Here is a 14,249-nt window from a genome sequence, read left to right as displayed (position 1 = left end):
ATTTTTCGAAGCAAAAACGAATCGAAGAAGGCAATTAGGTGTACGGATTCGCGTTGTTATCTCGATACATAATATAGTGGGAATCGCGAGGCGGGTGGGGAGGAGCGTGAAGTTTGTATGATCAGTTGCAACTTGTGTTTTCCTTGTTTAAATAAAAATTTAATCCGCGCGACAGCTCTCACGAGAAAAAAAACATCGAGATCGGTCGCAATTAATAATATTTAAGCGCTCGGATTATATACATCAGCGATGGTTATTTATACTACAGAGACGAAATATATAAACATAGTAAAATAATAGCTCCTTGAATTTTCCAATCGTAGCTCGCTGCCGCGTTTCTCAGGTGACAGTCTTGGACGTCTCTGGAAATTTCGGATTGATTTTTCGGCTGATCGTACCAAACTGCGGGATTGACTCGTTCGAAAGCTGCCGTGGCTCTCTGTAAACAAAAGTAATAAAATCATCGTCGTTTTGAAATTTTGAAATCCATCGACGATAAAAATTATGTCTTACGGGAAAAATGACGTCCTGAACCCCGTCGAATTTTCCGTACATATCGAACATCGGAGTTTCCCGAGCGAAGTTGGTCCCGAAGTATCGATTCAGCGTCACGAACATCAAGTAAATTTCTTCCTCTTTGACCGGAAGTATACGATCGCTAGCTAAAATCTTCACATTCAAAGCTGTGAAAAAAAATTCAATACAATCTTCCTATATTATCGTACCGATCCTATGCTGACTTTTGCCAACGGACACGATCTGTCCGTCGAATTTTCTTCCGGGCAGAGCAGTCGATACTGATTGGTGAATATCGTGCGATTGCGTGCCGCGTAGCCCTTGGCCGCCGTGTAATTGACAAAGGCGACGTCGCCGCCGTCCTCGACGAGACATCGAAAAGTTTTCTCGTCGTCCGACAGGTTTGCCTCTGCGACACGAATAAACGCGTCTCTTTAGAAAGAAAATCAATTAAAAAATATCGTCGAACGATATTTACTCGTTCTCTTGCAGAGAGTCGTCAAATTAACGGGAAATTTGCTCTTGTCTACGTCCTGAACGCAACTCCGCTTGAAATAGTTCGTGACGAATCCGACGTCCGAGCAATCGGATCTCTTGCCGCCGATCGTTTTGTTGGTCATTCGGTAATAGAAGGCGTTCCAGCCGACGCTCCTCAAGCCCGTGAAACAAGCTCTAGCCCCCTTCAGGTCCGCGAACTTTTTGAACGACGACTTTTTCCGGACGATCGCCGCGACGACGTTGGCCTCGTCTCTGGCCCCGGAGTGCGGCATCAACTCGATGATGGATTTCAGACCGGTTCTGCAGGATCGATCAATATTAAAAAAAGAAGAAGAATTATGAGCTCGAAGTTTGCAGCTGCGCCTACTTTTTTGCCGCCGAAGCTTCCCGAAAAGTAGCCACGAACATGTGACACACGCCGGTCCTCACTGCTCTCAAGCTGTCGGTTCGGTTCTTCATCGACACGCAGTCGAATCTCAGATTCAAGTTCATGGCGTTGGACACCGTCTTTATCAAGTTACACTTTTTGGCCTCCAACGAGGACGAGACGCACCAGTGAATCGTGCGATCGTAGGTGCAGGTCGAGCGAGCCTTCACCGAAGCGCTAAAGTATCCCGAAACTGCGGAGTCGAAGCAAAATTTTTTCGTGAAAGCTAGAATTTTTTTCCTTCATCGAAGTAAAATACTCGACACCGACAATTAGCCAGATAATCCAGGGCGTGCTGCGTCTCGTTCAACGGCTGCAGATCGGAAAATTTGTAGGACGAATGAACGATCGGATATATCTTTGGATTTTTCAACTTTATTGAAACATCGTTTGCGACATTGCTGCAAATGAGACACGAAAAACATTTTTTTTTTGTTTAATTTAATCGTCCGTCGATAGAAACAGTTTATCGTTGCAAAGCGTTGCGTAGTTTTATTCGTACTTAATTTTTATATTCTTAAGTAAAAAATAAAAACGGTCTACCTTCGTGCGATTATCACCGGTCTGAGATCTTCTATCCACGAGCAAGTCGTATTGGCGACTGAACTGTTCAAACTCGCGAAACGTCCATCCGGACAGAGGAACGTAAAGCCACGTGAGTTAAGATCCTAAAAATGTTCCCTGCATTATAGTAACGATTGTAGTAATAAATTGAAATTATTTACTATAATTTACTATAATTATCAGTTGAATATCGCCATATGAGAATTGTATCTTAATCTAAACGTTATTTTTTACAACGATACGCTAACAGCAAACTTATCATAAAAAATTACATTTCCTGTACATTTTAGTCGCATTTCGGTTTCGATAAAGCTTTTTAAATTTAACATATATACTTAACTAAACAGTAATAAAATGATAAGAAAAAAATCGATTCTTATTTTTATCAACAATAATTAGTTACACGTCGGAGCTATACAGGTATATAAATACATTTTTTTCGCACGATTCTGCTCGTTGAGACGCTCTAGAGAGGCTTATAGTTCACGCAGCACTAGGATGCTCTCTAATGATCGTTTAGTTTTAGCGTCACAGTTTACTACCAACAAAAAATTAAAGACACCGCCGTGCCGATCATCGATGTGCATTTTTAAAATCACCTTGTCTTGAAATATTTGTCCACATTCACAATGATACTTCGGGATAAATTTATTCACCACGATTTTCAGTACTATCGGATGATGTTCGTCGCTGTAGGAGAGAAACTCTTGACAATGAGTACAACGTTTAGCCATGCGTTCGAATTTGTATTTTTCACTCAAATTTACTACCAAGGTTGTACTCGAGCCGTGATCGGGACATTCTAATGAATCCTCAGTTTTCGGTATTTTTTTCAACGGTCGCTGATCAGCCTCGTCGGTCGATTTTCTCTTTAATCTAAAAAAACGGCGCGACACGGAAAAAAAATTGTATAAATCGAAACGAGGACTGATTAAAATCGAAATAAAATTTCGAGTTCTTACCCGCCACCCTCAGTTGGTGCTGGACTAGAACCTGGCTGTTCGCGATCTTGAGATTCCATTTTCATTTTACAAAATTAATATAATAAAGTGTAAGGAGTACGGCGAGTTTCTCTCAGCTTGTGCCACAAAGTAATCGATGCTCAGTACTATCCTGTGTTACTATAGCAGAAGCTTCTTCTAATTTACCTTAGTTTTGTAAGAGAAGGTATATTGGTAACTAAATTTTTCATCTAAATTGACTACAAGAGAGCCCCTAACGTTAACTCAGCAACATTGTTTATTATGATTTTTCAAATCACAAAAGACCAACAATTAGAATCTGAAATTCTCACTCAAGAATAATAACTTTTATGGCTTCTGAAAATCTTGTTCGATCGTGTACATTAAATTATCCTAAAACTGTAGTAGAAAACTTTTCGTCAAAATATGTTTTATTTTACCAAAAACAAATTCGATAATAAAATTTAGCCAGATACATTAGAGCCAGAAGAGTTTTCGCAATGATTGTGAATCTAATTTAGCATTCGTTTTTTTACTTTTATTTAAATATCATTTACAACATTACTATAAATAAAACAAGTGAACTTTTTCAATCGTCAAAATCAAATAAATCATAGATACAAATGAAAAAAAATGAAAAAAAATCTGAGTTCAAACCCGATACGGTTACTTGAACGTATACGAATTTCTTTTTTTTTAACTTAAGTTTTGTTTAAACTTAACATGTTCCATTTAATAAATTAAAGGAATACGACAAATTATACTCTCGACTGATTTCACAATTCAAATGACATTGAGAAATATCTGCTACTGTAAGTGTCTTATCGATTCAATCAAATTACGATCGTAATTAGCTTCGGTTATCGTTGCTTATTTATATCGTTCTATATTAGAGAAAAAAATACTCGATCTCAGCTATGGTTTTCAAATAAAATCGGAAAAGAATCATAGGGGGCATTCAATAAAAATCATTTTTTATCAAACTATGTATTTTAGCTTCTGTTGCCAGAACGCCCTAATGTATTGTTCGATCATAGTTACTCGTCGAACGAGCTTTGCGGTTTGATCGAAATGTAATCGTGAAAATGAAACGTAGATAAAGAGTGCGTTTTTTGTAAAGTTTGTGGGTCAGAAAAATTGTACAACGATTGATTGATCGGCAATATTTTTGGGTTTTATTATTTTATGAACACATAATTTTCGAGTTATATATATGTGTGCTTTAAAGATTAAAAACTATTTCGTAGTTTGATATGATTAATTTTTAATAAAAATTAAATCATTATCTTTAAAATTTCTCAAATATACGCTTAACTTGCTAAAGTAAAGTTAATTTTGCGCACTATCGTAATTATTATAGTTCATTAAGAAATCATAACTGATTCTAATTTATGTCTGATAAACATCTTCTTTTTTACATTAATACACTTATATTAATACGCTAACTATAGACTTATCATAAAAGTTACATTACATGTACATTTTAGGTTGAATTTAGTTATCAATAAAGTTTTTATATTCGCCTTTAAATAGGCATTAATTATATCTTGTTAACAGAAATAAAGTGAAAACAACGAAATAAACTCTTACTTTTATCGATATTAAGCGAGTAAATATTTGGTCAATAAATAAATATTTATCCGCACAAATCTCACTCGCGAAAATATATGTCATTCGTAAGGATGCAGGAAAACTTATAGTGTTTGCACCGGTATGAACCGTGTGCGATTAGACGTTTTGTTATGCCACTTAAGTATAATTGGGCTGGTGAAACATTTTGTATGTGTATAATCAATGTGTACTTTTAAAATCGATATGTTGGTAAATTCCATTCCACACTCATGACAAATACATTTCTTGATTTCATTCTTTACAACTATCACATGTACTAGCTGATAAAACTCTACACAAAAGCCACGATGAAAAAAGCACAAAGTACAATTTCTGCAACCTCTGTTTCGATTGAACTTTTCTAGGCAATTCAAAAGTGATTCATATGATTGACAACATTTACGATGATTTTCCAAAGTTTTTTTCCCTTTTTTCTTGTTATTATTGCCGACCAAGTCCACTTCAATTACTTTTTTATTTACGACGTTCTTCTCTACTTCCATATCAACAATTTCTAACGCAGCTTGTTCAAACAAATTATGTTTAGTATATACTTCATTTGCTTTTTCAGGTTGTACGTCGTGAAATTCGATTAGTTCAGCAATTTCTTTGTCGTAGTTATGAGAAGCTCGTTGAATATCCTCAGAATTATGTTGTATATTCTCTTCAATTATCTTTTCTTTCGTGATGTTGACATTTTTTGGTGGAGCTTGTTCAGCAAGATTAATTTTTCTATTTCTCAATGTCCGGAAGTTTTTTTCCGTATTCACTTTACATTCTTTTTCAGATTTGATGAAGAGGTCTAATTCTACTTTAAAATTTTTAAATTCAGTTATATTTTCATTCTTGATGTAAACATCAGCTTCTATTTTGATCCTTTTTTGCGCAGCTTGTCCAGAGATAATTTTTCGATTTTCGAGTGTTCGAAAGTTACTTTTCGAATTCACTTCAAATTCTTTTTCAGATTTGATGTGGAGGTCTGGTTCTACTTTGAAATTTTTGAATTCAGATATTTTTTCATTCTTTACATAAACTTTGTCTTCTACTTTCACCCTTTTTTGCGTATCTTCAAATTCTTTTTCAGATTTGATGTGAACGTCGGGCTCTACTTTAACATTTTCCTTCTTGAAATTCTCATAGTGGCATTCGACATCTATCTCGATATCTTTATCGTAAAAATGAGAAATTCTTTTCACATCACCTTGGTTTATTTTCAGTGACTTTGCATTTGACGATCGCTCATCAAACGCATCAATCAATCCTCTTTTCACCCTGGGAAATTAATGTAAAAAAACATAAAAATGTATAAATTGAAATGAAAAATAATTCAATTCTAATAAAAACTGAGTTCTCACCCGGTACTATTAGTTGAGTTACTACGAAGTTTCATTTTTTAAACTTCAATTCGTACGAACTTAACACGATCAATAAAAGAAAATTAAACGAATACGACGAGTTATTCTCTCAACTCAAGCCACGATCGAATCGACACTGAGAGCTACCTTTGGCTAGTGTTGAGTAGCAGAGGTATTTGTCTATTTATTTTGTTTTGAAAGAGAGTTTTGTTTTGAGAGAGAAAGGGTATATATTATCCATAAGAGGCATCCATAACATTCATATCAGCTACGTTAAATCGCGCACATTTTATGTTATAATTTTTTAATTCACCAAAGATCAAAAATTAGAATCTTTTCATTCTTTTAATAATAATCATTTTCATGGCTTCAAAAAATGTTGAAGCGCACTTATGAATCGTTCGATTCTGAATTCGAATTGAGTGAGCTGTGACACTCAGTCAGATAATTTAAGAAATGCATTATTTTATAGTTCATTGGTTTTAAATCAGATAAATCTTTAGTTTTTTTACATTGATTAAAACATCATTTGCAACGTTACTGCTAATAGAACACGTAAAAATTTTTAATCGTCGAAAACACATAAATCGATCGCACTTGAAATTTTGAAGTCAAAGTTAATTAGTTTTATAATTAATTTTAATCAATTTATTATAAAATAAACATTATACTTTCTTGCATGAACCCACGAGAAACTTATATTTAGATAGAATGATAAAAATGAAATAAATTCCTAATTATTTCAAAAATGAGAGGGCAAACATTAGCAAGGATCGAGTAACATTTTACGGTGTCAACGTATGAAATTACATCTAGTTGGACCGAAATATTTATGTTATTTAAATGCCCATTGTAAACATGTAATTATAAACTCGACTTGTTTCAACATTTTCATCCGCATTCCCAATAGTAATTCTTGATTTTTTAATTAGCAGTTATTTCCAGTACTACCGGATCATTTTGTACGCTACAGTCGAAAAAGGATAAATCACAGTGGTTACTTCTAAAGATTTAAAACACTTATGAGTGCACTCAAAAGTTTCTTTTCCAGTACGTAATGCTGCTACTAAAAAGGGCAGTTTGTTCAGAGAAATTGTCGTTTTGATTTACGTCAATTCCTTTTTCAGTTTCGGTAAGGACTTTTGGTTCTTCTTCAACAACTTCTAATTGAAGCTTTGCATCGTGGCATTCCAACAGTTCAACAATTTCTTTATCGTCTTGTTCGAAATCCACACATCCCAAGAATTAGTTTGTAGATTTTCTTTAACGATCTTTTCTTTCTTAATGTTGACTTCTAATTCTACTTTGACATATTCTTTTTCAAGATGTTCATAGACGCAATAATTGTAATTTTTGCTTTTTTCTCTTTACCCTGAATAAATCAGTGTAAACCATAAACATTAGATATAAATTATAACGAAAAATAACTCAAACATAATGAAATTCTGAGGTCTCACCCGATACGGTTAGTTGGACGACTACGAATTTCCATTATTTACATTTAAAAGTGGGCTGTAAACTTTACATGATAAATTTAATAAAATTAAAGGAATAAGATGAATTACTCTCAACTAATTTCACAATCCAAAGATACTGAGAAATATCTGCTACTGCAGGGGTATATTGCTCTTATCGATTTAATTAAATTGCACTCGTAGCTTCGGTTGTTTTTGCTTATTTATTTTGTTTTATTACCGAGAAAAAATAATCATAATTAATATTTTCATCTAAATAATGTATGTAAGAGAATTATGACGGTCATCTCCCCGAAATAAATTCGCTCATATTGTTTATTATGATTTTTCAATTCACCAAAGACCAAAAATTAGAATCCAACGAACGTACAATTCGGAGCCAATGAATCGTTTGATTGTAAATACTCATCCACTGAACTCTTAAGTTTACAAAGAATTTATCCTGAAAATGAAATATGACACTAGCATGACTTAGTCGGATAATGCGTGTGTGTTTTGTTTAATAGTTGTCGGTCAGATAAATTGTACACAGAGTTAAGGATCGGAATTTCAAATTTTATTACAACATTTTTTGCAACATTTCTGTAAATAAAACACGAAAACATATTTAATCGTGGAAATCAAAACAATTTATCGCACTTAAAATTCAAGTGTGAAAGTGAGCCTCAAACATTATAAACTATTTCATGGTTTTACATAATTAATTTTTAATAAAAATTAAATCATAGTCTTTAGAATACCTATGCTTAACTTATAAGCTCAACGTGCTCAACGTGGTTAATATGTCACATTTTTTTATGATTATTATAATATTTAATGAATTGTCTATAATATTTAATGAAATCACTTCATTAAATATTATAGATTAAAAACTTGACAGATTTCAGTTTCTGTCAAACATCTTTTTTTTCTTTATAATTACACTAGCGATAAACTTGTCATAAAATTTACATTACATGTACATTTTAGCTTGAATTTAGTTTTCGATATAGCTTTAACATTAAGCCTTTATTTCTGTTTTTATTTTATTTATGTTAAATGAACATATTTTAACCAATGCCAATTTAACTCATAATTTCATCGACAATCAGCGGGTAAGTATTGGGTCGATAAATAAACATTTATCCGCACATGTCTCACTCGCGAAAATTTATGTCATTTGCAACTATGCTGGCGGAAAACTCTTTTTTTTTAAGACTTATAGTGCTTTCAGATCTATGAACTGTGAGGCACCAGTTTTCTTTTCTTGCCAAGACATTCTAATTCGGTTGTTAGACATATATTTGTACTCATCATCAAAGTGTATTTTTAAAACCGATTTGTATTCAAACTTTTTTTCGCATGTACAAATAAAATTCTTGATTATACTATTTTTAGCTACTCCTTGGGCACCTGATCGCAAAAAGCATAAATTACAATTTTGGCAATCTGCACTACGATTGAAATATTTTTTAAAATAATTCAAAAATGATGCAAATAATTGACAACATTCACGATGGTTCTGAAAAGTTTTTTTCGCTTTTTTCTTATTTCCAGTACACACTGCACCCACAATAACTTTTTTATTCACGACGTTCCTTTCTATTTTTATTTCAAGAAATTCCTGTGCAGCTTCTTGAATCAAATTAAATTTAGCATTCACTTGAATTCTTTTTTCAGTTTCTATACGGACTTTTGGTTCTTCTTTAACATTTACTAATTTATGTTTTACATCGTGACATTCGATCAGTTCAGCAATTTCTTTGTCGTCGTTATGAGAAGCTCGTTGAATATTACCAGAATTATTTTGTATATTCTCTTCAATTATCTTTTCTTTCTTGATGTTGACGTTTTTTAGTGGAGCTTGTTCAGTAAGATTAATTTTTCGATTTCTCAGTGTTCGGAAGTTCTTTTCCGTATTCACTTCAAATTCCTTTTCAGATTTGATGTGGACGTCTGGTTTTACATCAACATTTTCCTTCTTGATATCCTTATAGTGGAATTTGACAATATCTTTATCGTCAACATCAGAAATTCCTTTCACATCACCTTGGTTTGTTTTCAACGACTTTCTATTTGGCAATGGCTCATCGTACTCATCAATCAATTCTCTCTTTATCCTATAAAATTAGTTTAAAATAATAAAAGTAAATAAATAAATTAAAGTGAAAGTTGATTCAAATCTGATAAAATCCAGAGTTCATACCTAACACCGTTAGTTATTGGACTATAAGATTCCATTTTTTAACTTCAATTTGTATAAACTTTACACGATCAATACAACAAAATTAAGCGAATACGACGAGTTATTCTCTCAACTCAAGCCACGATCGAATCGACACTGACTGCCTTCGGCTAGTGTCGAGTAGCAGAGGTTAGGCCTATTTATTTTGTTTTGAAAGAGAGAGGGTATATATTATCCATAAGAGGCATCCATAACATTCATATCAGCTACGTTAAATCGCGCACATTTTATGTTATAATTTTTTAATTCACCAAAGATCAAAAATTAGAATCTTTTCATTCTTTTAATAATAATCATTTTCATGGCTTCAAAAAATGTTGAAATGCATTAATGAATCGTTTGATTCTAAATTCGAATCGAGCAAGCTTCGACCTTAGCCAGAATATCTAAGACGTGTATTATTTTATAGTTCAATGGTTGTAGATCAAAAAACTTGCGAATGGATTCTGGGATACATCTTTGTATTTTCTAATTTTATTACAACATCATTTGCAACATTGCTGTAAATAAAACACGACTACATTTTTAATCGTCAGGATAAAATCGCACTTAAAACATTTTAGTGCGCACCTACACACAATAGTTTAACAACACCACCAACAACACCACCAAACAATACAAACTATTACGTTGTTTTTATACACGATCTCGTGTAAATTTCACGTTGAATTGAGCTTTTGATATAGCTTTTAAATTTAGCCTTAATTCAGCATTATTTAATACTTATTTTGTTAACATCCATTATATAACAAAGAAATAAAATTCTTTACGTTATCGACAAGTGGTTAAACATTTATCTGCGCAAGATGAAATTTTTGAAAAGGCTCATAGTGTATCCTGCACTCTTAACTCGAAGGTATCATCTCCCTTTTCATGCCAATAAATTATCACCGGACTAGTGACGATATTCGGGTGCTTGGAATCGATGTGCATATTCAAAATCAATTTCTGTCGAAATTCTTGTCCACATCCACAATAGTAACTCTTGATTTTACGATTTTCGGTATTGATCTGCACTACCAGATTATTCCGTTCGCAATAGTCTGTGCGCATGTAGCACAAATTGCAATGGTTGCAACATTCGTTCATCACATTCAAGTAGTTTAGGCCATTCTTCGATGCTTTATTAGACGTGTAACATTCAGAGACGCACCCAAAAGGTTTACATTTTTTCTTTGTACCTTTAATGCCTCGTGTACGCTTGAATCGAGAAACTTTCCAATCACTATTACGAAGGCCAATTAATTTCGTGTGATTATTTTTTCGGCTCGCTCGGCCTCGATGATTAGTTTTCTCATTCATTTCAATTGTATTTTCATTTTGGATGATCTCGTCTGCATCTACTTCGAAATTTTCTAGTCCAGTCTGTTCAGAGAAACTATCTGTCGTATTCACTTCAATTGCTCGCTCAGTTTTGACGTGAGCTTCTGGTTCTTCTTCAACATCTTCTAATCGGAATTTGACGTCGTGACAATCGAACAGTTCAGCAATTTCTTCATCGTCGTAATGAGAAGTCCATACATCCAAAGAATTAGTTTGTATATTCTCTTCAACTATCCTTTCTTTCTTGATGTTGACTTCGACTTCCAATTCTTTTTTAAGATGTTCGTAATGACGTTCGAACTCGATATACTTCTCGTAAAAATAAGCAATTCTTGTCACGTTGTCCAGTTCGATATCCCAATAATTCGTTTGAATACTCTCTTCAATTATTTTTTCATTCTCGATGTCAACTTCGGCTTCTAGCTCTTTTTTAAAAAGCTCATAATGACGTTCGAACTCAATATATTTATCGTAAAAATAGTAATAGCTCTTCAAATCGTCTTGGTTTGGATCGAAATTTTCATCCGACCATTGCTTATCAGTTTCATCAATCCGTTTTCTCTTTAACCTACAATATTAGTTCAAGATGATAAAAAAAATGATGTATATTGGAGTAGAAGCTGATTCAAATATAAAAAAATTGTGTATTCTCACCTAATATCGTTTGTCGGCAAATCAAACTCCATTTCTGCTCTTTACAATAAAATTACGATAAATACGATAAAATTAAGTGAATACGACGAGTTATTTTCTCAACTTAAGCCACTATCGAATCGATACCGAGAGATATCTTCTGCTAGTGTCGAGTAACCGAGGTCTTTGCTTATTTATTTTGCTGTGTAAGAGAGAGATTACTCGTGCCTTAGATTTTCATCTAAATTATCGATAGGACGGAATTACAGCGCTCATCTCTCCAAAATTAATTCACGGATATTGTTTGTTATAATTTTACGATTTACTGAATTATAATTTACCGCTTTAATGATCAAACAAAAAATTAGAAATGCAAGACACGCTTCACACTGATAATGGCCTAATAACTCTCTGTTTAAAATAATCTAAGTATATATGACCATTAATTGGCTTGTTTTTCGCTATTTTTCTGTTACAATAATGTTTAAAAATATAAAGGGCATTTTAAAACACCTAAAAGTGAAAATTTACTTGTTTAAAAAAATTTAGACCGATTTTCAACCAGCTTAAGTACGACAATATTACTTTCTGCCACTAGATGGCGAGTGCACTTTTATCTGTAAATCTGCAAGTGGGAAAGTCAAAATAAATGTATAAGTCGCAGCACAATGTGGGAAAAAGTTACGTCCTATTTTGGCTAATTTATCTTGAAAATGTTTAACATACTACCAGAGAATGGGTGAAAAAGTAAAAAAGTGGAAAAAAACGTGTCTCACCGCAAAATGACTCGTCACCTCGGCTCGGCTCAACCAGGCGACCTCACCGCTCCTCTGAAAGAGACAATCGACGGCGCCTCGAGTGCCGTAAAATCGATCGTTCTGCGTGCACATCTCCGGACTGCCGCAGAGCGCGCACAGATTTCGGTACTTTTTTTCTGCGATCAAAAATGCGACCACCCCGTTGATTCACAAACCGAAAAAAGTAAAAATATGTGAGAAATTCAAATCCAATGATCTCACTCAGTCGGGCGTCCATTGTCCGATCCATAGACCAGGAGCCCGCGATGCAAGCCGCGCCGAAGTGTTCGGACAAGCTCGCGATACGATTTTCCAGCTCGGTCTTGTAACGATCGCAGTTCCGGGGAAACAGCCAACTCTCGAAGTACTAGAGAAAATTGAAATACATGGGAAAAAAATCCTGTACCTCTTTTTTCTTTTATCAAACTTACAGTTCGGTAGTGAAAATCGTACTCGCGAGCGTCGTCGGGCGTGCCGATGCCCGAGTAGCAGAGCCTCTTGCCCTTGGTCGTCCAATTGGCCTTGAAGCCGCTCTTCACCACGGCTATCATTTGCACGCTGTGCTGATTCGACGCTGAGGGACACACAAAAAAAATTAATTAACAAAACGAATCGAGCGGCAAGCGTCATTATAAAAAATCATCCGAACTTTTGGCGAATCGCTTCAGCACGTGGGTCACCGATAAATCGGACTGATTGCGCGTACGCAGCATCCGCAGATCCTCGGGCTCGGCTACCATGAAATCTGCCTTGCCGCTCGTCAGGTAATTGAAGCACGTCAATCTATACGTAGGTATGTATATTATATATTTTTTGTCACTCGATTACGATATGAATTACCTGTCGCCGGTCGCGATGCACTCGACGCCCAGAGCGCGACGATTGTCGTTCAGTTTCGCGCAGGCTGCTCTCGTCAGGCTCCGATCGCCTCGGATCGGCACGCAATACCTCACTGTACGCAGAAAATAGAAACGATATAGTGATTACACGAGTTGAATGGATCGTTGCTTCTTAGATCGAGTTTTCGCGATATTTACGAGTTCCGGCGTGGACGAGATGATCGGCCATACCGATCAGCAGCGCGAGAAGAAGCGATACCGATTTCATCGTGTGCGTTACCTTTGGTGTACTATTTTCGACTATTCCATAGGCGATCGGGTTGAGAAAAAGAAAAAGACATTTTTTCTTCGGAGTTTCGCGAAAATTAAAAAATAAAAATAAAAAAACGTGAGGCACGATCGGGTTATTGTCGCGGCACGATATCGCACGCGTGCGCGGCCTGAAAAAACAAAATCGTAATAAATCCATTCATCATTTAACGCGCGCGCTCGATCGCGAATGTATATGTCATAATTTTAACGCAGTAATTTGCCGATTAACGCGATCCTATTGTAATCGATCGAAATCTCTCTGAATAAAAATTTCGAGCATCGACGCTGCGCGTCTCGATGTACAAAATTATATTCGGCCGAGTGGCCAATGACCTTGCTAGAATTTTAAAAAAAATATTTATGTAACGTTGCTTCGTATTAGACATTTCTTTCGCTGTATTTACTGTAAAAAAAAAAAAAAAAACTTCAGTCGCTCGCGCGTACATTATTATCTCGTAGACGTTCAACAAATAGACGGTAATATTGAATAAAAAATCGATCGCGTGCGTCATCGATTGTTAATTTTTTTTTTCCTTCGCGATCGCGACGATCGTCCGCGCGTGAAAAACGGGGCGCGGCAAGTGTGTATGTGCACGGACAATCAGCGCCCGAAAATCGCATCGCGCTCGTCGCAGCGTGTGTCTGCACGCGTGCGAAACATGCTATGTACAGATACATCGAACTCAAGGCGTGTGTATCGTATTATAATATAT

The 14,249-nt window shown here is 35.0% G+C and overlaps 5 protein-coding genes across 5 annotated transcripts; all 5 read right to left on the bottom strand.

The window, feature by feature from the left end:
* Positions 1–43: 43 nt before the first annotated feature.
* LOC106649215 (transferrin-like) lies at positions 44–1,678 on the bottom strand. The gene is made up of 5 exons (XM_023463137.1): positions 1,382–1,678; positions 995–1,314; positions 726–925; positions 514–669; positions 44–439 (listed from the first exon to the last, which is right to left on the bottom strand). The coding sequence occupies exons 1-5, from the start codon at positions 1,504–1,506 to the stop codon at positions 263–265; spliced, it is 978 nt and encodes a 325-aa protein (XP_023318905.1). The 5' UTR covers positions 1,507–1,678; the 3' UTR covers positions 44–262.
* Positions 1,679–1,796: 118 nt separating this feature from the next.
* Positions 1,797–3,173, bottom strand: LOC111694554. The gene is made up of 2 exons (XM_023463138.1): positions 2,968–3,173; positions 1,797–2,881 (listed from the first exon to the last, which is right to left on the bottom strand). Exons 1-2 carry the CDS (start codon positions 3,030–3,032, stop codon positions 2,482–2,484), a joined length of 465 nt encoding a protein of 154 aa, XP_023318906.1. The 5' UTR covers positions 3,033–3,173; the 3' UTR covers positions 1,797–2,481.
* Positions 3,174–4,119: 946 nt separating this feature from the next.
* Positions 4,120–6,063, bottom strand: LOC106649324. Its single transcript, XM_014366682.2, has 2 exons — positions 5,934–6,063; positions 4,120–5,850 (listed from the first exon to the last, which is right to left on the bottom strand). Exons 1-2 carry the CDS (start codon positions 5,966–5,968, stop codon positions 4,662–4,664), a joined length of 1,224 nt encoding a protein of 407 aa, XP_014222168.1. The 5' UTR covers positions 5,969–6,063; the 3' UTR covers positions 4,120–4,661.
* Positions 6,064–8,606: 2,543 nt separating this feature from the next.
* Positions 8,607–9,746, bottom strand: LOC111694556. Its single transcript, XM_023463144.1, has 3 exons — positions 9,594–9,746; positions 8,957–9,507; positions 8,607–8,800 (listed from the first exon to the last, which is right to left on the bottom strand). Exons 1-3 carry the CDS (start codon positions 9,626–9,628, stop codon positions 8,607–8,609), a joined length of 780 nt encoding a protein of 259 aa, XP_023318912.1. The 5' UTR covers positions 9,629–9,746.
* Positions 9,747–10,076: 330 nt separating this feature from the next.
* Positions 10,077–11,816, bottom strand: LOC106649325. The gene is made up of 2 exons (XM_023463136.1): positions 11,610–11,816; positions 10,077–11,523 (listed from the first exon to the last, which is right to left on the bottom strand). Exons 1-2 carry the CDS (start codon positions 11,639–11,641, stop codon positions 10,458–10,460), a joined length of 1,098 nt encoding a protein of 365 aa, XP_023318904.1. The 5' UTR covers positions 11,642–11,816; the 3' UTR covers positions 10,077–10,457.
* Positions 11,817–14,249: the final 2,433 nt, after the last annotated feature.

This window comes from Trichogramma pretiosum, unplaced genomic scaffold (assembly GCF_000599845.2).
Source record: "Trichogramma pretiosum strain Unisexual culture from Peru unplaced genomic scaffold, Tpre_2.0 scaffold98, whole genome shotgun sequence".
NCBI lineage: Eukaryota > Metazoa > Arthropoda > Insecta > Hymenoptera > Trichogrammatidae > Trichogramma > Trichogramma pretiosum.
The sequence above is the reverse complement of the archived record's forward strand: the minus strand, read 5'-3'. Positions and strand labels throughout refer to the sequence as shown.